This window comes from Physeter macrocephalus, chromosome 9 (genome assembly GCF_002837175.3).
Source record: "Physeter macrocephalus isolate SW-GA chromosome 9, ASM283717v5, whole genome shotgun sequence".
NCBI classification, from domain to species: domain Eukaryota; kingdom Metazoa; phylum Chordata; class Mammalia; order Artiodactyla; family Physeteridae; genus Physeter; species Physeter macrocephalus.
The window spans coordinates 102,892,903-102,919,316 of NC_041222.1; the positions used below are offsets into that span (position 1 = coordinate 102,892,903).

At 43.2% G+C, this 26,414-nt stretch overlaps 1 protein-coding gene and 1 pseudogene across 1 annotated transcript in view; both read right to left on the bottom strand.

The window, feature by feature from the left end:
- GALNTL6 (polypeptide N-acetylgalactosaminyltransferase like 6) overlaps nucleotides 1-26,414 on the bottom strand; it is a 1,282,336-nt gene that overhangs the window by 48,916 nt on the left and 1,207,006 nt on the right. The window contains exon 9 of the mRNA XM_024130813.1: nucleotides 12,625-12,846. Coding sequence (XP_023986581.1) covers nucleotides 12,625-12,846 — 222 coding nt within the window. The remainder of the gene's footprint in view (nucleotides 1-12,624; nucleotides 12,847-26,414) is intronic.
- Nucleotides 10,251-10,688, bottom strand: LOC102990949 (cytochrome c oxidase subunit 5B, mitochondrial-like; annotated as a pseudogene).

Below are 26,414 nucleotides of genomic sequence, written 5' to 3' on the forward strand. Positions count from 1 at the left end.
GCATTTCCAGCAATTTCTACCTTATAAAAGTTGTTTCTCTATAGGCTGCAGTCTTCGGCATTATAATGTCTTTTTTGGCTTCTTTTAAATTTTTAGGTGTTTTTGCTCCCTTGTGTTCTACCAAGTTTTGTATTAAAATCTGAACTGCTGCTTTCTTATTACTTGAGTTTCCCTGGTGTATCTATGCTTATTCTTTAATCCTTAATCTTTCTGTGTCTTTTTGATTAAGGTATGTCTCATACCACAGAGAGTTAAGGATTTGCTTTATTAGTCAATCTGAATTTATTAAACAGATTTCTTTATATGTTTGATCTCAGCTCTGACATATCAATATATTATTTATTTACTGTATCTAGTAAATCTTTCACTATGTTATTCATTTTCTTTTCTCCTTGTAATCTTTGGTATTTCATATGGTTTGTATTTTTGTTCTACTGGTTACCTTTAATATTGTGTATAATATCTGAAGTTTCCTTTTTTTTTAAGGTAATGCCTAATTCTACTCTTTTCTGAGCAGTACTGATCAGTTATAATCTTTTCCCTTTTCTTCCTTCTCCTCCAGTGTCTAAACATATTCTTTTAATCCTAGTTAATGCCCATGGGCATTAACTTATTAATTAAGTTCTTATTAGCTGAACTTATTCTGCTTTCTGCTTACTTTCCTTATTTGTTTGTTGTGTTATTTCTACAGTGTCAGACATATAACATTTGCATATTCTTTTTAAAACTAATTTATTTTTGACATCTTTAATGGAGTATAATTGCTTTACAATGTTGTGTTAGTTTCTGCTGTATAACATAGTGAATCAGCTATATGTATACATATATCCCCATATCCCCTCCCTCTTGGTGGTCACAAAGCACTGAGCTTATCTCCCTGTGCTATGCGGCTGCTTCCCACTAGCTAGCTATTTTACATTTGGTAGTGTATATATGTCAATGCTACTGTCTCACTTTCTCCCAGCTTACCCTTCCCCCTCCTCTTGTCCTCAAGTCCATTCTCTACATCTGCGTCTTTATTCCTGTCCTGTCCCTAGGTTCATCAGAGCCATTTTGTTTTAGATTCCATATATATGTGTTAGCATACGGTATTTGCTTTTCTCTTTCTGACTTACTTCACTCTGTATGACAGACTCTAGGTCCATCCACCTCACTACAAATAACTCAGTTTCGTTTCTTTTTATGGCTGAGTACTATTCCATTGTATATGTGTGCCACATCTTCTTTGGAGGGTTCCCTTTTCTCCACACCCTCTCCAGCATTTATTGTTTGTAGACTTTTTGATGATGGCCATTCTGACCAGTGTGAGGTGACATCTCGTTGTAGTTTTGATTTGCATTTCTCTGATGATTAGTGATGTTGAGCATCCTTTCATGTGTTTGTTGGCAATCTGTATATCTTCTTTAGAGAAATGTCTATTTAGATCTTCTACCCATTTTTGGATTGTGTTGTTTTTTGATATGGATCTGCATGAGCTACTTGTATATTTTGCAGATTAATCCTTTGTCAGTTGCTTTGTTTGCAAATATTTTCTCCCATTCTGAGGGTTGTCTTGTTTATGGTTTCCTTTGCTGTGCAAAAGCTTTTAAGTTTCCTTAGGTCCCATTTGTTTATTTTTGTTTTTATTTCCATTTCTCTAGGAGGTGAGTCACAAAGGATCTTGGTGTTATTTATATCATAGAGTGTTCTGCCTATGTTTTCCTCTAAGAGTTTTATAGTGTCTGGCCTTAGATTTAGGTCTTTAATCCATTTTGAGTTTATTTTTGAGTATGGTGTTAGGAAGTATTCTAATTTCATTCTTTTACATGTAGCTGTCCAGTTTTCCCAGCACCATGTATTGAAGAGGCTGTCTTTTCTCTATTTATATTCTTGCCTCCTTTATCAAAGATAAACCCACGCATATATGGTCACCTTATCTCTGGGCTTTCTATCCTCTTCCATTGATCTATATTTCTGTTTTTGTGCCAGTACCATACTGTCTTGATTACTGTAGCTTTGTAGTGTAGTCCGAAGTCAGGGAGCCTGATTCCTCCGGCTCTATTTTTCTTTCTCAAGATTGCTTTGGCTCTTTGGGGTCTTTTGTGTTTCCATACAAATTGTGAAATTTTTTGTTCTAGTTCTGTGAAAAATGCCATTGTTAGTTTGATAGGGATTGCACTGAATCTGTAGATTGCTTTGGGTAGTATAGTCATTTTCACAATGTTGATTCTTCCAATCCAAGAACATGGTATATCTCTCCATCTGTTTATATCGTCTTTAATTTCTTTCATCAGTGTCTTATAGTTTTCTTGCATGTTCTTTTATCCTTTCAGCCAGTCTCTACCAGACCGTAGGCCAAGTTAATCTAAATATCTCTTGGTTTTCTGAGGCTCGTTCTCAAGTAGGTTCCTCAGAAAGACTCTTGGGAAAATTAATCCCTGAGTTCTTGAATGTTTATAACTATTTTTCAGTGGGCTTTATACTTGAAGCACAGTTTGGTTGGATATAAAATCTTTGGCTCATATTTTATTTTCTGAAGCATGTTTACAGTGTCGTCCATTGTTTTCTGGTACAAAATGTTTGTGCTTCAAAGTCTGGCTTAGTTTTTTTTTTTTTTTTTTTTTGGTTGAATGCACAAAATTGTTTTCCTTCATTTAAAAAATACAACTGTTTTACTAAAAATGTTTGTGTTGATGGTTCTCAGTTGAATTTCTCAGCTATAGCCCATTTAATATGTAGGTTCAAATCTTTTATTTTGTGAAGGTTTTCTTAAATATAGTTTTATGTCTTTGTTGTCTTTCATTTTGTGGGGGAACATTCTTCTTTGGGAATTGATGTTAAATCTTCATTAAAACTCTGTTGTTCCAAATCTTTGGTAGAATCTTCTATCTCTTCTTTATTTCCACTTTATTAATTTCACTCTCCTCCCTTCCAGCCTCGGTTGCTCTTCCTGGGCCTCCCCGGTTCTCTATATGCTTCTTTGTTTCTTCTAATTCAGTCTTTGTTTCTGAGATTTTTTTTCTTTCCTTTTCTTCTTGTTTCATTCTTGAGTTTTCAGCTCTCTTTTCATATCATCACGTTTCACATCATTCCAAGTGTCTTCTTTTTTTTTTAATTAAAAAAATTTTTTGTATTATAGTTGATTTATAATGTGTTAGTTTCTGGTGTACAGCAAAGTGAATCAGTTTTACATACACACACACACACATATATATATATATATATATATATATATATACCCACACATATGTGTGTGTGGGTATATATATATTCTTTTTCATATTCTTTTCCATTATAGGTTATTACAAGCTATTGAATATAGTTCCCTGTGTTATACAGTAGAACCTTGGTTTAGTCATCTCATTTCTGAGCTGTTCTAATTCTGACTTGTTTGGTTCTTTCAAGCTTTGATTGTTTTTAAGCTTCTTTTAGCTCATTTAAAAATCATATGTTGCTGTTTTCATCCTCTTTGTGGCCACATTTGTGAGATGTTTTCATCATCTCTTGGAACTTTAATTGGTTCATTTAAATCTTTATTCTTGCTGTATCTCTGTATGGGGTTTTATTGTAATCTGGTTTTATTTTCCACATACAAATTAAATGGTTCTCTTGAAAAGTTCCTCTGTAGAGCTCTCTTCTGTGTTGTTACTGTGACAGATTAAAAAAAATATGGCCTCTTTATATACATGATGACTTCTCTGTCTCTCAGGGGTGAGCCTGATTCACAAGAGCTTCCTGCCTCTAACTCTGTGTTGTCTGGAGTCTGAAGGTCTTTCCTTCCAGAGCAGTGAGGCTGCCTTTCCACGTGCTTGTCCACCACATCCTGGGATCCAGCTCAGATACCTCCTTCTCTGGTGTTAGAAGTTTAGTCTCCCTGGGATCCACAGTGTTTTGTTTCAGATCCAGTGATCAGCAGGTTTTTATTTTTTATTTATTTTTTTTTTTTGTAGCAAGGTTGGTGGAAGGGAAGTGGAAAGAATGAGTCTCTGTCTTTCCAAAAGGGTGTGTGTCGGAGCATTTCTGAGATCCTGTGGGTGGAGGCTGCTTTGGCCTTGTTTGAATTCCCAGGCCCCTTACTGGTTTCCTGTGCTTTCTTTGCACTTGTCCTCAGCTTGGAGCCTGTGAGGGAGTCTTTGAATTTCACTGGTCATTTGCAGATTTAATTGCTTTAGTTCCTGTTCTGTAAAGGATCGGCTCCTTTTGTGGGTGAATATTTGTCGATTCCTGAGTTGCAGCTCATAGCATTGTCCACACTCTCCTTTTCCTTTCCTACCAACCCCTCATCCCCAGTGATCCCACACAAGACCTGCTGCTGCCTGGTGTATAGGTAACACTAACCCTACTCTGGGATTCCTGGGGGTTACTTGTCACCAGTTTTATGTAAGATGTTATCCATGTTGTGTGTGTTTTTTCTTTGGCTATCCTATATGTTTTGTCTAGCTTTTAGGATTGAACAAAACCATGCTGTGGCCATGTTTTTAGCATCGGAAATCCCAGTATATTTTTAAAACAAGAATATTGTAGAAAATTTAGCTTTTTATTTCTGGCATCACACCATATGGTTTTTCATTATTTCCAGCAGAATGGCAGTATTTGAATGTTAGGATGTGGAACAAAATTATTTGCTGCCAACTGGTATGCAATTCTGGCAAAAAAGTGTGGGCAAAGAGGGTCGATGTGTGTAACTGATTCTGCATGATTTGGGTCTAGAACAAGACTAAGAAAAACTGACTTGTCCTTCCTGTTTTAGGGATGGTCTAGAAGGTTAAGGTCCTCCTGAGATTATCTTGTCATGTTGATTTCTCTTTGTAACGGGCCTAATGGATTGGCCACCTTTTTCAGAAACTGAGCAACTAACAGACTTCACATTGGCAATAGAAGCTCAAGAGAAAAGGCCTTGCATGTGGCTGCGAAAGGGAAAGACCTAAGAGCTTGTTTGTGTTGATGGGACAGAAACAGTGTTTTGGAAATCTAAAGGTGGTCATTGGAAATTCCTGTATTTCTTAAAATTAATAATAAATCTAATCAAGTGGATCAAAAACATAAAGAGATAGTTGGAGAGAAAACAAAACGTGGAGAAAGAACGGTGGCTTCAGGGGAGGCCAAGACCACTGATTTTTCCCATCTCTCAGTCCAAGTAAGAAACAGTTACGTTTCAGGCCGCTCACAAAATCTAAGACTGACTGATGACCTTTAAGCTGTGAATGGAAGGGACAACTTACGTCTAAGCGGTGCAGTAACTGTGTGTCCCAGAGTTTGGAACAGGGCCAGCCAAGACCTACTGCTGACAGACAGCTCAACGCATAGCAAGGACACTTGGAGGAATATTTGCTCTTTTTCTTAACTACTGTCTGCCTGCAAATGATGAAACCAGTTCCAAGCCCAATGATGCATCCTGGCATCTGTCTGCATCTCTTAGCATGACTCCCAGGATCTTCTCACTGTTATTCCAGGACCCCAAGAATCTTGCCCATTTTTTTTGCTGTGTTTTTTCTTGTCCTCCACCAACCTGTGGATGGTCACTAGACTTTGAAGTTGAGGGCAGTTGCCCCTGAAGGGACCACTCTGAGCTCTCCCAGAAGCCAGCTGGGCTCTTTGTAAAAGAATGGGTGGGGTGGGGGTATTCTTATGTCCATGGCTGAAAAAATTATATTGAATTTTTCCACCAATGCTGACTCTCTGAGGCTGTGTATTGGAAATCCTACTTTAATAGCTGAGTGATCCTCAAATTCTATTAATTCTGTGTCAGTGTTGAAATTAGAAAGATACCAGTTATTAAAAATTAAACACTAGAATGAATTCACGATTGGGCTAACATACACTTAAAATTTCCTTTACTCCTGTCATGTGAAACCCCAAAGGTATATATTATGTATATAAACATATGTCAGTATGAATACATACACATTGTAAGGAAGAACAAAATAGAGAAGATAGAAAGTTTTTGGCATATATATATATATATGTGTGTGTGTGTATACATATATACATATACATATATATACATATATAAACATATGTCAGTATGAATACATACACATTGTAAGGAAGAACAAAATAGAGAAGATAGAAAGTTTTTGGCATATATATATATATGTGTGTGTGTGTATATATATATACATATACATATATATACATATATATACATATACGTATATATATGTATATATGCAGAAAAATCTTTTAGTTCTGGAACACCTCTGATTCTATTAGGACATGGGTCAAATTGCTGCTTTTGAGACATTAAGATGTCCAGTTTGCTCAGCTGGGGATATGAAATTAAAATCACGTTTAGGGTTGTAGACAACACTAAGTTCGTCTTCAACTGTCTCAGCTGTTGAGAACTCAGAAAACACATAGTCGAAGCTCAAAGGATAATGCAGTTCTTTATGTAGTCTTACCTTCTTCTCAACCTGCTTGTGGAGCTCCAGAGAGATGAATTAGCATAGTGTGCCAGCATTGTCTCTGCCTGAGAAAGTAAATGACAGATCAAGTCTCGTGCACTCAGAGAATGACAAATCATCTCTGAGCGGCTGCTCAGTTTACAGGTCTGGTTTAGACAGAGAGCGGCCGAAGGGCAGCGACGGTCCCAGCGTGCTTGCCAGGGGAGCAGCGAGACATGTCCTCTGTGGGTTCCCCGGTTGCGGCTGTTGGGGGGAGATGGGAAAGGGAGCCCATTGCTCTCCCAAGAAAAGGAGCCAGAGCCTGGCTTTTCCCTCTGTGTTACCCAGTAGCCACTCTGGTGTAGAATTCGTTTGAAAGAGGCAGCATCACACCGTCAGACGGCCTTTCAGATAACGTGCCTCCTAGTGTCAAACTTCCTCTCCTGGAAGCCCATACGGAGACATCTGCAAGGCCTCGTGCACCGTGAGAACATCAGAAGGAAGAGAGCCAGTGAAAAGAAGTCAAGAGCAGCTGAAGCCAAGGAGGTGAGCTGGGATGATTCCGGGGGCCTGTCTTTGTGAAGATGCCGCAATTCAGGGTGACACGACTCTTGAGCGAGGGGTTTAACTAGCAGTAGAAGGAGTTCGGCATTGAAATGAATTTTTAAAATAAAGATTTTTCAAAAGTTTTGCACAATGGCGAGATGACAAACGGATGTGTCAAGATTGGCACATTGAGGACGGCAAGCAGACACCTTGGTCAGGAAAGACATGCCTGTCTATTTTACATCTTTTATTCCCTCTTACACATGAAGATGTGGGATTCTGCACAACTCTACTTTCTGGACTATAAAAGAGTACTATAAATGGCTATCACGAATGCATGAATTCTAAGGAGGGGAAGGAGTAAGAAGGCAAAAAATAATCGGAAATTCTGTTTCGTTCATTTAGCATCTTGACACAAAAAGACACACTCCCTCTGTGCCTGGTTTAAGAACAGTTTTCTGCTTTAAACCTGTTCCTACCTGGGTTTCTTCTCCAACACAGCACTGCGGAAAGCGCATTGCTTCTACCTGAATAGCACCAAGGGATGCTCGACTTATCTCCTTTGTTCTCTCGGGGCCCCTCACCGCCCCACTCCACCCGCTACCCTGGCGACCAGAGGACGGAATGACGCCTCCATCAGAGGCGACTTTAATCTCTTCTTGCCTTTGAAGTACGAAGGTGGCATGGAGAGATTGGACATTGCTGGCACGGAGGATTTTCACTTTTGGAGGTTCTCCTTCTTCTCCTTCGGATGTCAGAAGGGAATATTTCATATCTTGTTGGACTATGACATGGAATGTGGACCTGGCAGTCCCTCGGAATCGCTCACCTGAGATTCATGACTCACACCGTCTTCCCGGCCAGGCTTTCCAGAGAGGCAGCCTCCGTATGGCCGGCCAGGGAGTGGTGTGGAGACCCTTCCCTGTGCGGTGAAGGGGAGCCAGAGCTTGGCCTGCCCATGGGGGCCTCTGGGCAGAGCTGTGAATGCAGAGGGGGGTGACGGAGCCAGGATCCTCCATTCCTTCATCATTCACTCAATACGCATTCATGGAGCACCCACTATATGCCAAACCCTGTTTCTAGCTGCTGAAGGGCAGTAGTAACTCAACAAATCCACAGAGCCCTGTGTCCTGGAACTGGCTCTCTAGGTAGGTGAGAAACACGACACATACGTAGATGACGTAGCTTGTTGTGTAGCGAGGGATGCTGACGAGAAGGAGAGAGCAGGGGAGGGGTGCTGGGAGTGGGTGAGGATGGGCAGCCCCGTGTGCATTGCTGCACACGACAGAGGGGACAGCTGGGGAGGGCTTTCCGAGAAGACAGTGCTTTTTGAGAAAGGGCCTGCAGGGAGCGAGGGAAGAGCCTTGGGATCTAAGCAGGAGGAACAGCAAGTGACGAGGCCCTGAGGTGGGCCTGCGCCTGGCCTGGCGAGGAGCAGCGCTGAGGCCAGTGTCCCTGGAAGAAGGAAGCCGAGCGCTAACAGTAAGAGGTGAGGTCGGAGGGGACGCAACAGGGGCAGGTCGTTCAGGGTGCAGGTGAGGACTTGGACTTCGAGCCCGAGCGAGCTGGTAGCTGTTGGAAGGTTCTGAGTGAGGCAGTGGCCTGATCTCCCGTTTCAAGTGGAGAATAAGCTCAGGGGCGGGGTGGGGGTGGCGGGGGGGATGAGTTAGGAGACACACACGACACCCAGCTGAATCTGTCAGGGAAACGAGTAGCAGTTTATAGGCTGTGTATGGTCTGTAACACATCCTTTCCAAGCTGGGTTCCGACCAGAGCCCAACATTGCCTAAGCACTTCATTGTTTACCCAGAATCGGGCTGGCACAGAGGAGCAGGTGGGAAACTGTTCCAAGTACAAGCGCGTGAAGCAGCACGTTACCCTGCTTCCCGGCACAGCGCTCCCGTGGAGGAGTCTTGTGTTTTCATTGCTGGAGGTCTGTGGTTCCTTCCTACCACTGCTTTGAAAAAACCACACAGTCTGCCTTTCCCTTTTCACTCTCTTATCAAAACAGCAAGTGACCTATTACATTTATGTAGGAGCTTGGCGCATTCGAGCCATTAATTTAAAGTTTATAGGAAACGAAACAGCCCTTTTATATACTAGATTGGATCCTGCAGCAGAAAAGGGACGTTAGTTAAAAAAACAAACAACAACAACAAAACTGGTGAAATCTGATTGAAGTCTGTAGCCGAGTTAATAGTGTTGTACCAATACTTATTACTTAGTTTAAATGTGCTGTGGTTAAACGTATGGCGGCAAACGTAAGATGTTAACATTAGAAGAAATGGGTGAAAGGTGTATGTCAACTTTCTGTGCCTTCTTTGCAACTTTTCTGTGTGTTTAAAATTATTCCAAAATAAAAAATTAATAAACAAAAGCTCTTTTTAGAGGGCCAAGGAATACACGAGTGAAACTTTGAATTTTTTTAGAGATAAAATGGTCCACAGGTATATTCCGCACATTTAGCAATTTTTATCCACCATTAAGAAGTAGGTTATTACCCAATATATAGTTAGAAAATGGTCTTTCCTGTTCATCATTTCATGCAGATTAAGCTGCATTTTCAAATACTTCATTTGCCTCCTGCATTAAATGTCCAGGCATCACTTTTACTCTCAGGGATCTCCCCTGCTTGGGAAATAGATATTTTTCAGTACACTTTACCAGCTCAAACCCTGTCACTTGCTGATTCCCTTCCTTCTGTCTTCCTCCCGTCTCGTCTTCATCCTTGCCGTGTACCACCACTTCACTGAGCAAATGTAACTGAATGTAACTGGCGCTTGAACTACTTTGCCATTTTCTTCTCTCCCTAAGCCTAAAGGTGACCTTACTTTGCTTGCTGTTCTGAAGCTTTAGGGAAAGAAATTTTGCCATTATATTAGAAGAAAATCGGATCTTCTCAATGTCTGATTGTTTAAACCAAGGATGATGAACTCAAATGTCTCTAGGGCCCAGGCAAACCACGTAAAGATGTGAGGTAGTCAAGAGTAATAGGTTAGAAACTGGTATCACCCACTGGCCATAAGATGGTTCTTATTATTCCTGGAAAGTTATGTCTTTTCTAGAACCTCAGGGAAATTTGGAATCTGTTTCCATGCAAGATGCTTTTCTTTTCCCCCCAGGATGCTTTCTAAATGCAGGTTATGGTTTGGTCAGGCAACGAGGGAAAATGCGACCAGTCGCAGTTTAGGTAGTAGCCAGGTTGGAATAAAAAATTACGTTTCCACATAGGGAAAAGACTGATGAGATTTTAACCTAGTCCCGAATCACACAGGGATACTGGGAGGTCTTGGAGAGTTTTCTTTTCTTTTTTTTTCATGGGAGGAGGAGCCAACGTAATGGCTAGTCTTTACTGCAAAGAAGAAACTTCACATCCCATTTTGAGGGAGCTAGTGCAGGGGCTCCGTGGGCCAGCTGGTAGGGCACCAGCTTGTAATGGGTTCCACAGCTAGGGCCTCGCCTTTGTGCAGCCAGAGCCAGGTGACGGCACTGTTGTCTTCTTACAGATGCAGCCCACCATGCGCTTCCTGGTGAGGAAGCGGACTAAATGAGGGTCTTCCTTGGTACCTGAGGCTGCGTTCGGGGCGAGCGTACGGTACGGGGCCAGACCCTTGCGTGCAGGCAGCATGACCTCCGTCTGCAGCCCAGTCCCTGGTCATCCTCATTAGGAGCACCACCTGCAGACGCCATAGGGCGCACCACGGAGACTCCCCCGGGACCGCGGGCGCTCAGGGCCTGCGCGGCCAGCGCTCCAGCTCCGCGGAGCTACCTTGAAGCCATCAGGCCCGCTACCAACACCGGCGCTTCCGGGAGCAGCCTCCGGAGGCAGAAGGGACTCGGCGGGCAGGGCTTCTTTCCCCTCCGCGTGCTCCGGCCCTGCTCGCTTGACTCTGCCGTGGGGCGGGGCCGCGGGCTCCTGGAGAGTTTCCTAAGTCACTAAGGCAGGACTGTTTTTTAACTTTCAGTTTATAATTACAGTGATTTTTACCTTTTCTTTTTCTCCTATACTTCTTTTTTAACCATCAACCTCGTTAGAATGTGAGCACCTCCAAGGCAGCAGTGGTGTCTATTTTTTTTTTTTTAGCGGTACACGGGCTTCTCACTGTTGTGGCCTCTCCTGTAGCAGAGCACGGGCTCCGGACGCGCAGGCCCAGGGGCCACGGCTCACGGGCCCAGCCGCTCCGCGGCATGTGGGATCTTCCCGCACCGGGGCACGAACCCGCGTCCCCTGCATCGGCAGGCGGGCCCTCAACCACTGCGCCACCAGGGAAGCCCAGGCAGGACTGTTTTTAGATTATTAGGGAAAGACGGCAAACAGAACCTTAACCCAAAGACTCGAGGAAGAAACTCACCTGCTTCTTGGGTAACAAATTCTTATGTCTTACAACACCTTAGACTAAGAAAGTTCTCTCTGGGGTCTACTTTAAATTTCTGCTGCTGTAAATTAAGCCCCTGGTAGATAACAAAAACGAAGACCAGCAGAGTAATATTACTAATATTCCAGGGACGCTTTAATGAAATGTTTAAGATGCAAAGGATCAGAGACCAAATTACTCACTGAAACATCCGGGATGAGGGCCACGTGCATATACAAAAATATATTAGGAGATGAAGCCTTGGTGCTAGCCTTGGCTCTGTCCTTCATGCCCAAGGTACCCCAGGTCAAGCAGAGGACCACCTCTCTACGGGCCCCTCAGCAAAACAAGCAGCTCACGTGTAACCTGTTGAACGCGTTTTCTGCCCGGAGCCAGGACAGCTCACCCAAGGACGCCGCCCCAGCGCGCGGGCCTCCCCTGCCACGCCTGGGGGCCACCTGTTTTCAGAACTCTGCCAAGCCACAGACACTAACCGGGCAAGCACCTGTTCTCCCCACACCACAAAGTCAAGGACGACGATGGGAAGGCTCCTGCACGACGCGAGACAGTCCGCTCCTGAGCGTGGGGATGGCGCTAGCATCCCTCCCCCCCGCCGCCCCCACCCCAAGCCCCCTGCTACGAGCAGATTAAATTGCAGGCTAAATTCACCTCATGCAATTTGAGTCCTTGCTCTAGCACACCCTCTCCTAAGAGGAAAAGGCCACAGTAACGAGACTGAACAGAACTGAACCCAGCACAAAAGTCCTTTATATGCCAAAATATAGATGCTTTAAATTGGGCAACTGGGGCCTTTCAGCTCTTTCCATTTTAGATCATGAAGTAAAATTTAAAAGAAGCGCTCAGAGGTGGAAAGGTTGGTGCTTATTTAAGGAACCCATGAGGTCCCACACGTGCCACAGTTCAGGGTATTGTGGAAAAGCGTATCTTCTGGATTCTGCATCGCACACCTAGCTAGGAAAGCCGCCAAGCCCCATCGGGGCACCTCGTCCTTGCGCACGCACATAGCAACCAGGCTGTGCGCGCGGCGGACAGGGAGGGATTTTATCGTGGACATCGGGTCACATTTATGTACACAGGAGCGCGACAGATATTTTCAATTCTCTGCAAGCTCTTAGGGCAATTTCATTAATCTCAAATAAATAGTTTCCAGTTGCATTAAAAAAAAATCAATTTGGGGAGGCAACAGTGGCCAGGGGTTCCAGGGGTGAGCTGAATGCCCTTCCCCAGCAATTCCTGCAGAGGACATAGATTTATCGTAGATTATTTCAGCGGACCCCGGCCACAGGGCCAGGGAGCTGAGGGTTTCAGCAGCCCACTCCCACCCCCAGGGGGCGCCTCACCTCCCCCCAGGCTGCGGGTAGGGGTTCCACTGGAGGGTAGTACTTGGGCACGTCCCAGGCCACCGCCGCCATGAACCACTTGAAGTCCTTGCACTTGAGCTGTCTGCGCAGCTCCTTCTGTGTGGAGAGGTCCCCCGTGGACAGGTGCCTGTACTCCGGGCGCCGCTGGTAAATGTACTCGGCAAACTCATCCATCCAGGTCTCCGCCACCCGCTTCAGGTTCTGTGCAGCAGAAAAGAGGGTCAGTTATTGGCTTGTGCCCACGAAAGTGGATTTTAGTTGCCCTCCAAATGGACAAAAAAAGAAAAGAAATCAGACAACCTCAGGCAGCTCTAGTTAGGAGTTTTCCTAACTGCGAGGGGTGTGAGATGATTAGCCGGAGGCCTTGCACACATTTCTGCTTCTGGCGTGGGGTCCAGCTGCCAATTAGAGAATTCATCAGAGCCAGTTAAAAAAAAAAAACCCAGCTTGCAGTCCTCTCCGCTTTCTCGTCCCTCCTGTTATTTTACGGTGACAAGTTCTTTGTTTTTCACATAGAACTACAGGAGATGGGCCTGGAGATGATGACATTGCTCTTAGGCATCAAATTGCTTAAACCCTTTCAAGGAATAGTGAGGCTGGAAAGAATCAGGACAAACAAGCTGTTATTCTCCCAGTTACAGCGAGAGAGCCCAGTATTACTAAATTCAGGGCTCTGTGTTCTGGTGACGCTTTGTGCCACCGGGTGCCCAGGAGGATTTAGTGATTCACTGCACAGTGAAGTCGGGGTAAGGAAGCACCAGGGGTCCAGTCTTCTCTGCAGATGGAGCCATGGGGGCAGGGAGCAGGGAGACACGCACGCTCCTTAGGGGCAGGGAGTGTGGGTGTTCAGGGTAGGAAGCTCAGCCCTTTCCCCGGTTTTGAGACTGAGCTAGTAACTTACACACTCTGGGCCTCAGCTTCCTCGCCTGGAGAAGGAACATAGCAGTATGTCCCTCCATCAGGGGAGTGGTCGTAAGGTTAAGTAAAGTAACACCTGTCAGGGGCTTCGACTGGTACCTGGCTGACAATAGGCACTTTGGCTATTGTACCTAGTAGAATAATAATAGCGCAGCATTGGAAGACAGAACGCCTGGGTGTTGGGCTTGGCCGTGCGTGAAATGACTCGTCCTGTGGTCTTGGAGAAGGGCCGTGGCTGCCATGAGGTGTTCTCTGACACTCCTTCACCCCTCGGTGCTGAGTGGTAGAGAGAACACTGCCATGTCTGGAGCATCAGTTCTGACGCTCCGCCAGCTTCATAGGTGGGTGTCCCACAAGCTCTAGTTCTTGTGGTTTTGTGTTCAAATTCCTTATTTTAAGCCCCCAGCTGGTGTGAATATTGACCCTTTCCAGCCTCTCATTTGCACTTAGAAGGTAAAATGAGCAGAATGTCTGGGAACTCGAATAAGACCCAGATACACCCAGATACAAGTGACTAAAGTAAAAACTAGGGATGTTTAGGAAAATTGCTTTGTCTTAAAAATTGCTACGGAATCCTAAATAGGGCCTGAGACTGTGCCTAGAGGTCCGCTGGATTTGAAGACAGAGTCTCCAGATACCCTATTCCTAGTGGAATTGTACCCTTTTCTTTTTTCCCCATTACCCCTACCTCCAGCGTCCCCGGGGGGCCTCTCCCACCTCATCCCCCGTGGACTCCTTGGTTAGCACATGTAGGGCTCAGTTAATCAGCAAGATGCAGAGAAGACACAGTGCCACGAAGACTACTCTGATTTCTTGGTTGCCTCTGTGTTCCTTCCTTTCTAAGATTCCTGACGTGGAGAGCGTAAGGGTTGTTCTCTGAGGGGTTATTATTATTTACTATTTCTGCGCTGTCTGCCATCCCACTGGCATTGCCTGGCCCAGAACACCTTCTCTTCTCTGACTCCAGTTTTCTTTGACAGATGATCAGGGTCGATGTTGTTTTGTTACAGTCTAGCCCCCGCCACAGACTCTGAGCTGCCCCATTTGTCTGGAGAAAGAAAAGGAAACGTGATATTTGGAGGTTCCTGCTCTGTCCTGGCGCCAGGTACCACATGCACACGTAACGTCCAAGTATGAGTCTTCAGTATCACTTTGCCGTTTACCTTTCATTCTGACAAATGTTTGGGATGAAATGCGCTCTGTTGTCATTTGTCCTTGGACAGACAGTTTTTATGCTTAGCAACAAGGCTCAAAGATAGAATGGAAAAAAAGTTGGTTGATAATATTACAACTTTATTTGTATTCAAATTGGATTTTTGGCTGTAGTTTCAACCTTTCTCCTATATTCCAATTATTAGGTAAAGTGAAAATATTTAATTTTCACCTACTTTGTGCTTCTCTCATAAACAAAAATGAATAAAGGTAGGAAAAGAGCAAAAAGCAGAGGCAAAGAGCAGAGGTAAATTACTCAGGAATAATGAGAAAGTGATTTATTAAGTGGAGACATGCCTTAAAATTTTTGATAGCTTGCAAGAAAGATTTGTCACTAAGAAATCTATTTGACTTGGGTAAGTAAGCACTTTTAGACTATAAACGCTGTGAAGTTAGGGATAGATAGTGTTTTGGGTTTTGTTTTAAATTAAAAGGCCCTAGTGCATGTGTGTGCTCATCTGGGCATGCTAATTGTGGAGTTAAGAAAAGACCATTTATAAAATGAATATGAAGAAATTCCTAGCGTGTGCATGTATCTATCGATAAAGGCACTGAAATAAAAACAATATTTTAAAAAGCACTGTGGCTAAAGGGTAGATATTTGTTGCTTTGGGTTTTTGAAATAGAAATAGGAATTATTGTGAAAACTCAAAGAGGAACTGACCAGTTCAGATGCGTTCAACTGGAAATGGCTGCAAGGGTCAGGATGAATGTTTGCCAGAATAAATGACATGAATAAGGGAAAGAGGCAGGAGATGGCAAGTTGGAAGATTGTCAGAACATCAGGGAAGCTGCAGGGTAGTTAACCTGGGAACCAGGCAGGTAGCTTTTGCCTTATCACGTCCTGTTCAAATCGAAATACTTGATTGAAGGTTAGGTTTGCTGATTTCCCAAACGCTCCAAAGAAAGCAGGAAGATCATGGACATACTCCAGGGCAAATGAATGTCAAATCATCGAGCCCTTTTGCGGTAGCTTTCAGGAGATGGGGAAAGAGAAGCAATAATTGCAAAAACTAATTGCCAGTGTCTCTCCAGCAAGGAGTGTTACATGAGCATTTTGACATACATGTGAATCCTGACCGTTTGAATGTTCTGACGACTCATCAGACATCCTCCCCTGCAGATGCTCTGTTCTCTGAATGGAGTTTCCCACCAGGAGGAAACTTTCTGAAGTGTCAATTATTATAGTCAAGGGACAGTCTAGAGCAGTCCAGGTGACTGGCCAAATAATATCATTCTGAAGGCATCGTTCCAGAAATAACAATACACTACGTGAATCTGCCACTGTCATTACGTATCAGTACTTAGTTTTGGGGAAACCATTGGAACCTCAGCTGAGAAATGTTATAAGCAGTTGCAAGAAGCATTTCATTGGTCTTTCATAGATTGTAGTATAAATCCACCCACTGCAGGAAATAGAACAATCGCATACGGGAACACATGTATGTGTACACTCAAATACATGGGGGTGACGGGGTAGGAGCAAAGCAGTACTTCTCACTTCAACGTTCCTCGCTGGGTGCACAGAGACAGAATCGTGAAACTGACATCGCAATAACACATCTTGCCCGAGATGGTAACAAAGAGAAAAGGAAATCAATCTGAGGTGGCCCATCTCTCCTGAGATTGAATAAACGTCGGTAATGGTGCTAAGATGTTAAAAATTAGTTATGAAGAGGAAAGAAAGAAGGAAGTACGGACACTGGGAGATCTACACATGCAATCATTCTTTCCCAAACCGTCAGGAGTTGGGTATAAAAGTTGCCTTCTATATGTGGAGCCAGGTGTTAGCTGGCATTCCTGGTTTTTGAGACTTAAATGAAATTGCATTAACCCCAAATGACACATTCCCGTCTTCCTTAAGATTTGTGTGGTTTCCCAGGGATGTGGGTTCACACGTTCATCCTTCGCTTCGATGTCCTGTTCGGGGATCCTTCCTTCTTTCCTGCTGGCGTCCTGCCCGGGCTTGCTCGCTACCTCGGTCATGCCGAGCTGAGTGGGTCACACACCCACTGTTCCTCACCTCTCAAACACGTCTCGGGTAGATCAGCGAGGCCTAGACGTGGAAGGTGTGAGGGCAGTGGCAGAGACGAAGCTGACAACAGGAAGATGGAAGCTCTGACTTCTTTCACATTCTTTAGCTCCTATAGAGAATTTCTTCCTGGACAAAATTTCCTCCCTGTCCTTTGGCCTCCTGACATGCATGTGCTGTCCTCAGAATTTCCCTCTTATGTCTCTTTTGCAGGGCTGTACCAGAATATGTCATTCCTTCTTCCTTTTCATGCCGAGTAAGTCAGCTTTCTCACTATCTGTCTCTGCTTCTCCTGGCCAGACGCTGAGGCTAACCTTTCCATAACCAACAAGTCCTTTCCAGGTGTTTTGCTAAACAAAGGTCATTCACCTAAAAGAAATTAAACAGCTGGTTCTTGAATTACACCCACCCAACTTTTGGTCGCATACTGGTTGGTTGCCTGCTGTTGAAGACATTCCACAGTAGGTCCCTAACTGTCCTCTCCAGTTTTATTCTCCTCCACGGAACTCTGCTCGGGAGATCTGCTCTGGTCATTGCCATTCCTTGTTAATGAAACAAGGAGGCCACCGGGCTGAGGTGGCTCTAATGCCTTGGTGGCCTGTGTAAGCAAACCGAAGTGTAGCTTGTAAACGCCTCCAGGTTACAAGATCAAAACCTAAGGCCAGGGCCTGCCCGGGTGGCGCAGTGGTTAAGAATCTGCCTGCCAAAGCAGGGGACATGGGTTCGAGCGCTGGTCCGGGAAGATCCCACATGCTGCAGAGCAACTAAGCCTGTGCGCCACAACTACTGAGCATGCGCTCTAGAGCCTGAGAGCCACAACTGCTGAGCCTGCGCTCTAGAGCCTGAGAGCCACAACTGCTGAGCCTGCGCTCTGGAGCCTGAGAGCCACAACTACTGAGCCTGTGCTCTAGAGCCCGCGAGCCACAACTACTGAGCCCTTGTGCCACAACTACTGAAGCCCACACGCCTAGAGCCTGTGCTCCGCAACAAGAGAAGCCACCGCAATGAGAAACCCGTGCACCGCAACAAAGAGTAGCCCTCGCTCGCCGCAACTAGAGAAAGGCCGCACGCAGCAACGAAGACCCAACGCAGCCAAAAATAAATAAATTAAAAACAAAAAACAAAAAGCCTAAGGCCAGCCCATCACGACCAACCAACCAGCTTTCAGCTACAGCCCATCAGTGATTTCCTTCCTTTGCTTCTGCCGTTTCTCTGACCTGTGTAAGTCTTTCCCCAGCTCCTGTGGGTGGAGCATTTCTAACCACTTCCTGTCTGGCGCTGACTAATTTGAATTGATTTTTGCTTAGATAAACTCTTAAAAATTTTGTCTCATTTTATCTTTTTACGCAGGGAACCTACTTATACTAAAGAATTTATCCGGAATTCAAATCTAACTGGGCGCCCTGTATTTTTATTTGCTGAATCTGGCAACCCTACTCCCGACGTCCATAATGGGCATATTATATACGCTCCATGAATGTTTTTGAATTGATTAAGTGGCTGTACATGCAGAGCCTGGCATATTTTGATGCTGTTGCCAATACAGAGTGAATGCTTTGCTTCGGTGGAAATCATTCCAGAGAAGCTTCAAGCTCTCTGCAGAGAAGCCTGCTATGATACACAGTTGACCTAAATATGCTTCCTGGTCCCACTGTTTTTCTGTTTTTAACGGGGGTGGGGTGTCCTGCTGGCCCTCTATCTGTGAAGCAAGTTGGGGGGGGGCATCCCAGGGCTCATGACAACAGCAGTGCTCACGAGTAGCTAGAGGTGAGTGTGCCACGTGGCTGGAACTGACTATTTATGGCTCACTGTTGGTTAAACTCAGTCTGAAAATAAGTAGGTGAAGACCTCTGTCTCTACACCCCTGGGCTGAGCTCCATCCCGGCTCCTAGCGTGGTGTGGACAAAGGGGAGTTGGGGAGAGGGTTCAATCCCATTCAAGGTGGGTCCAAGAGGTTTTCACCCGCTGGGGTTGCACCCAGCATGGGACTCCTGTAACAGAGGAAGGTAGCTCCTGTGGCTGAGGAATGCATTTATTTTCTGGTGTACGAAGCAAATGAAGGATTTCTCTATTTCTCTGTTTTCAAAAGCGGCAGACCTTTGTACTTCTTGAATGACAAATGAAATAAAAATTGTTATGCTGATCACCTCTGTGCACGTGACACTGAGAGCCTCCTCTGTTTTTATGTCACCCCCTGTGGTTCCTTGTGTAACAACAAGCCCCGTATTCAACCCAAAGTGGTATTAACGCCTCCCTTCTCTGTGTTGCCCAAATAATTATTAACCCACTTAACACATTCAGCCCTGTAGTAGAGATCTTTAGAATTCAAGTCGTTTTCAGTGCATTCTCCAGTGCGACATCTTTCCTTAATTCTAATACTCATCAGGTCTTTGAATTGATATTTTACCAGGAACACTTAATCACTTTGCTACCTCAGTCACAGGAACAGATTTCAGCTTTGACTGATCATCTTCTTCATAAAGCATGAAGAAAGTAGACATTTCTATTAAGCCTGCTGCTTCACCAAATGACACAAGTCTATCCACTAATTTTTTTTTTTTCCCCAGCAACACTTTAGACCCTATGGCTCCAGTATCCTGAAAATTCAATCCCTATTCTGTTTCTGAGCATATTATCTGAGGGCTGATTGTTTCTCCGGCCGGAAGGCTACCCCGTGCATGTGAATTACCTGGGCCACCTCACCTCTGTCGCGTGTTTCTGCTTCTTTGTGGCGGGTGCAATCATACGTGCCCACTGGTGTGACCCCAGTGCACACGCTGCGCTTGAGTCAATGTTAAGCTATTGTATTATGGTGGCATGAGTAATAGATTTCCCTTTCTTCAGCTATCATTTTTTCCGGTGGTTTTTCCAGAAATTGCTGATAACCAGCAAAGCCAGCCTCACCAGCAAGGTGCGTATTTGTCACAGTCACTTCTGCAGCAAGGAATCTCACCACTCTCCCATGACTCTGAAACTTCTGCTTTGATTGAAATGCATTTCTTTTCTCCTCTTTGTAGCTTAAGAGCGCTTCAGTAGCTCCTGAGTCCCGCCCCAAAGCCCTCTTATCACTCATGATGTGATAAATGTCATCATGGCTACAGCTCAGAAGAGGATCTTTTTCAGAGAGCCTCAACTCAACACAATTATTTAGCCCAGCGCTATTTTTCTCTGATCTAGAGACTTCTTTGAAGTCAGTGGGATGCCTTCAGCATGAGGAGAGGATGGCTAATCTAGTCCTAAAAAGAGGCTTCTCTGACAGGCAATTTCCTGTCTCTTCTTCCACAAGGCTGTGCAGGCTGTCTGCAAGTGGTTACGTGCTCTTGGCTGTTTTGATATAATTTAATTATATCTCTATTATATTTTTTGGCCGAATATTTTGGATATTTATAGTAGTGTTTCTGATAGCATTTGATGTAGGCTTTAGATATAGAAAAAACAAAAAATAACTTCCCAAATTATTTAACTACATATCTTATTAAAAATGCACGTAAACCTAATTTAAAAATGGTTTTATTGAGGAATAATTGATAGGCAATAAACTACTCGTGTTTAAAGTGTACAATTTGGTATACTTTGACATGTGTATGTATTACTGAAACCATCACTGCAATCAAGATAATGAACATATCCATCACCTCCAATCGTTTCCATATGCCTCTTTGAAATCTCTCTTCCCATCTCCTTTCTTAGGCACTTCTACCATCCCCAGGCAATCACTGATCTATTCAAAAAATTTTTTATTAAGACTTTATGTCTTTAGAGCAGTTTTTGGTTCAGAGCAAAGTTGAGGAGCAGGGCCAGAGATTTCCCATGTGCGCCCTGCCCCTAGAGACACATAGCCTCTCCCACTATCCATATCCCCACAGAGTGGTGCATGTATTACAGGAACACACCATAATCACACAAAGTCCACAGTTTACATTAAGGGTCACTCTTGGTGTTATACACTGATCTACTTTTCATCACTATAATTTAGTTTGCATTTTCTAGAATTTTAAATATAATCCTAAAATACGTGCTTTTTGTCTGGCTTCTTTCACCAAGTGTAATTATTTTGAGGCTCACCCACGTAGTTGCATGTACTACTTTTTATTATATTTTATAGACTACATATGGATAGACCACAATTTGTTTATCCATTTACGTGTTGATGGGCAACACAGAAATACAAAAGATCATAAGAGACAACCTAGAATAAACTGATAAATTTCTAGAAATGTATAATCTACCAAGACTGAACCGTGATGAAATAGAAAATCTGAACAGACTGATTACTAGTAAGGAGATGGAACGGGTAATCAAAAACATTCCAACAAGCAAAAGTCCAGGACCAGTGGCTTCACTGGTGAATTCTACCAATTATTCAAAAAAGGATTGGTACCAATTTTTCTCAAACTCGCCCCAAAATTAGAAGAGAACTCTTCCAAACTCATTTTACGAGGCCAGCATTACCCCGATACCAAAACCAGACAAGGATGCCACGGGAAAAGAAGAATTACAGGCTGACGTCCCTGATGAACATAGATGCAAAATTCCTCAACAAAATATTAGCAAACCAAAATCAGTAATACATTAAAAGGATCATATACCATGATCAAATGGGATTTATTCCAGGAATGCAGGGATGGTTCAACATTTGCAAGTCAGTCAGTGTGATACACCACATAACAAAATAAAGGATAACAAAATCATATGATCATCTCAATAGATGCAGAAAAAGCATTTGATAAATTTAACATACATTTATAATAAAACCTCTCAGCAAAGTGGGTATAAAGAGAATGTTCCTCAACATAATAAAGGCTATATATGACAAGCCCACAGCCAATATCATACTCAACAGTGAAAAGCTGAAAGGATTTCTTTTAAGATCAGGAGCAAGACAAGGATTCCCACTCTCATCACTTTTATTCGACATAGTATTGGAAGTCCTAGCCACAGCAATTAGTTAAGGAAAAGAAATAAAAGGAATCTATATTGGAAAGGAAGAAGTAAAACTGTCACTATTTGCAGATGACATGCTACTATATATATAAAATCCTGAAGACTCAATTAAAAAACTCTTAGAACTAATACATAAATTCAGTAAGTTGCAGGATACAAAATCAATACACAAAAGTCTGTTGCATTTCTATACACTAATAATGACCTATCAGAAAGAGAAATTTAAAAAGAATCTCGTTTACAATTGCATCAAAAGAATAAAATACCTAGGAATAAATTTAACCAAGACCTGTATATCGAAAACTGTAAGATAGTAATGAAAGAAACTGAAGAAGACACAAATAAATGGACAGATATTCCATTCTCTTGGATTGGAAGAATTTAACAAACATAACTGAAATATTGCAGGTTTGGTCCAGACCACCACAAAGAAGCAACTATCACAATAAAATGAGTCGCATGAATTTTTTGATTTCTCAGTTCATATAAAAGTTATGTTTACACTATACTATAGTGTAAAGTTATTATTTACACTATAGTATATCCTATACTATACTATGCTATACTTTATACTATACTATAAAGTTATTATTTATACTATACTGTAGTCTATTAAGTGTGCAATAGCATTATATATAAAAAAACAATGTACATACCTTAATTAAAAATACTTTTTTAAAAAAAATGCTAATCATCATCTGAGCCTTCAGTAAGTCATAATCTTTTGGCTGGTGGAGGGTCTTGCCTCGATGTTGATGGCTGCTGACTGGTCAGGGCAGTGGTTACTGAAGGCTGGGGTAGCTGTGACAGTTTCTTAAAATAAACAACAGTGGAGTCTGCCACATCGATTGACTCTTCCTTTCACAAATAATTTCTCTGAAGCATGACATGCTGTTGGATAGCATTTTACCCACAGTAGAACTTCCTTCAAAACTGGAGTCAATCTTCTCAAACCCTGCCGCTGCTTTATCAGCTGAGTTTATGTCATTTTATATGTCATTTATCCTTTGTTGTCATTTCAACAATCTTCACAGCATCTTCACCAGGAATAGATTCCATCTTAAGAAACTACTTTCTTTGCTCATCCCCAAGAAGCAGCTCCTCATCCGTTCAAGTTTTATCATGAAACTCTAGCAATTCAATCACATCTTCAGGCTCCACTTCTAATTCTAGTTGTCTTTCTATTTCTACCACATCTCCCCCTACTTCCTCCACTGAAGTCTTGAACCCCTCAAAGTCATCCCTGAAGGTTGGAATCAACTTCTTTCAAACTCCTTTTTAATGCTGATATTTTGACCTCTTCCCATGAATCATGAATGTTCTTAATGGCAACTAGAATGGTGAATTCTTTCCAGGAAGTTTTCCATTTACTTTGCCCAGATCTATCAGAGGAATCACCATCTATGGCAGCTATAGCCTTAGGAAATGTTTTCCTTAAATAATAAGACTTGAAAGTAGAAATTCCTCCTTGATCCATGGGCCACAGAATGAACGTTGTGTTAGCAGGCATGAAAACAACACTAATCTCATTGTTCATCTCCATCAGAGCTCTTGGATGACCAGGTGCATTGTCAATGAACAATAGTATTTGAAAAAGCATCTTTTTCTTGAGCAGCAGGTCTCAACAGTGGGCTTAAAATATTCAGTAAACCACGTTGTAAACAGAGGTGCTCTCTTTTTATCTTTCATAGTTTCTGTGGGTCAGGAACTTGGGAGTGGTTTGGCTAGGCAATGTGGCTTGTATTTCTCAACGAGTTTCAGTTGGATTTTGGCTGACGAACCAGTCATCTTAAGCCTCAAAGGGGGCTGGAAGATCTTCCAAAGTGGCTCCCTCACATGTCTGGCAAACCGGTGCTTGCTATTGGTAGGAGGACTCAGTTTCCTCCACATGGGCCTCTTTACAGGGCTGCGTGAGTTTCCATGTCATGATACGGTGGCAGGCCTCCCCCAGAGCCAGCCATCCAAGAGATCAAGGGGGAAGCTGCAATGCCTTTTATGACCTAGTCTCAGAAGCAAAAATAGGATGGTAGGGCAAAAAAAACATGCTTTCTGTTTTGTTTTGTCTTATTTTTCTCATCCCTTAAGACTGTATTTGGCTGAGATTGAGGGTCAGAACATGATGGAATTATTTTTCATGACCTAAAAAAAAATTATGAGAAAGTGGAGATAACCAGTTGTTGTGGGAATTGTTGAAGGGATCCCGATAGAAACAGAGGTCTGTGTGTTTCAGTGAGGACATATGGCCCACAGCTAGATGATGGCCAGCCTCTCCGAGTCTATCCAGGACCCAAACAAGTTCTGGCACATTGAGGACCGAAGCGCTGGTTCCTCCAGAGGCAGCACCACAAGCTAGAAGTTGATGCTGTTACTGGGAATGATGGTGGTGGTGTGGCTTCTCCAATGACTTTACGGGGTGGGGGGGCAGAGGCAAGCGGGAGTATAAGGCAAAGGGCAGATCTCGCGTGATGCAGAGTAGGGACTTCCTCTGACAAACAGGTGTGTGAGCGCGCAGAGGAAGACTTTGGGGGCGTCTAGAGACACCTGGGGATGATCGGAAGGGCGTTCACCTGGCAGTCAAGCCCGTGGTGTCTCCTGCTATCACAACCTGAGTGCAAAGGACAGGGTGATCTCATCTGTGGATGGTGATTATTGATATATTTGCTATATATATCGCATATCATGTATATATGTCACAACCAGCATCTTCTAACCGTCAGCCAAGGAGAGTATCTAGTGTTTGGTTCCTCCACAAGAACACCCACAGCAAGCAGTCCAACAAATTGAGATGGAACTAAATGGTGCTGAAGCATTGTTCTATCTGTTATTAGAAGACCCTGTTTTGGTTTCCATACTTTCCAAAAGCAACAACAACAACAAAACTTTATGTTTTTAACAGCTCACGCAGGGTTCTTAAGTTGAAAACTACATCTGTTCAAAGTTTAGGCAATCTGTGAAATTTTATTTTTATAAACCATTTTCAAAGTTAGAACACCAAGAGCATCCGGACACCACAAAGCTGCCCATTGGTTTCTGACCATTTCTCAGTTTATAGAGTAGCAAGTGAAACTGTTTTCTCCACCTCAAATGACATTAGAAAGGAAATGTGCTTGGGCTGGAATTGTAGTTGGAGATGGAATTTCTTGCCATGAACTAATAAACAACTGCAAACAAGGGTGATTAGAATGGAAATGACACAGCAGAGGCCTCCAGCGGCGTCACTCTGCATTCACACATCTCAGGGTAAGAAGCTAATTCCCCTGAATGAGTCCCTCTCAGCCAGGTGCTTCTGCGATTTCATCGTCCAGTTGAGGTCTCCAAAGGCCGAGTCATAAAGCAGCCAGTGCTGTTCCCTCTTGCAAGAGTTGCAGTTTTGCTTCTGGAGGTTATGGCAAACTTGTGGGAGTTTTGGGGAAAAGTACGTAGAGGAAATAAGAAGAAGACCAAACTAAAAGTTAGTTTTGAGAAGTTTGGTGGGAAATTGCTGAATTTTAAAGTAATGTTGTCTTTACCTCGCATATTTTGTTCAGGAAACTTTCAAATGGTAAGAGACTGTACCTGTCAGTGATTTGCTACTTCACTTTCTTTTTTGGTGTCTATGTTTGGTATGAAAATTCTACGCTTTACCTCCATATTGTTTAAGCATTTTAAAGACAAAGTGTGATTCTGTTGTTTTTTGTTAAATGAACAGCTAAAAAACATGGATACTTAAAATTCTCAGACCACTGGGGTAGGAATTAAGGGAGCAAGGGAGGGTCAAGCTGTGGGGAACCCATTTGTGTTTCACGTTTTCCCATCTCCTCTCCCTAGGTCCTTGGCAGATGGAATAGCTTTACTTTTCCTTATTTTCCTCACATGCAAAACAAGCGGTAGAAAAAGGGACATCATTGAAGGTTAGTATGAGGGCTGTACAGGCAGAAACTTATCTCTAGTGGGGAATGTCCTTGGGTGAGGTGACATTCTGTTACAAAGGGGAGGCCTGATTTAATTAAAAGGTCCAATGCTCTTGGTTTAGGATATGGGGCAAGCTCTATGCATTTCCGCCTGGCACATGGTGGGCACTTGATAAATATTTATTGAAGAATTTCTGCAGCCTGAGCCTTCTTTGTGTCTAGAGATGACATTTATCTTCATGACCCGCAATGGACTCATCAAATCTCAATGATTTATTGAACCATTATTGACACATAATAAAGTTATGATTGATTTTTAGGGAGGCTATCAGGAAAAATGATGAAATATTATTTATGGAAGATGCTTGCTTGAATTTTTAGATAAAAATTTCAATATGGAGATTCCTCAAAAAATTAAAAATAAAACTACAGTAGGATCCAGCTTATCCCTCTTCTGGGTATTTTTCTGAAGAATATGAAAACACTAATTCGAAAAAATATATGCACCCTTATGTTCATTGCAGCATTATTTACAATAGCCAAGATACGGAACAAGGTAAGTGCCTATCAACAGATTAATGGATAAAAAAGATATGGTAGGGCTTCCCTGGTGGCGCAGTGGTTGCGCGTCCGCCTGCCGATGCAGGGGAACCGGGTTCGTGCCCCGGTCTGGGAGGATCCCACGTGCCGCGGAGCGGCTGGGCCCGTGAGCCATGGCCGCTGAGCCTGCGCGTCCGGAGCCTGTGCTCCGCAACGGGAGAGGCCACAACAGT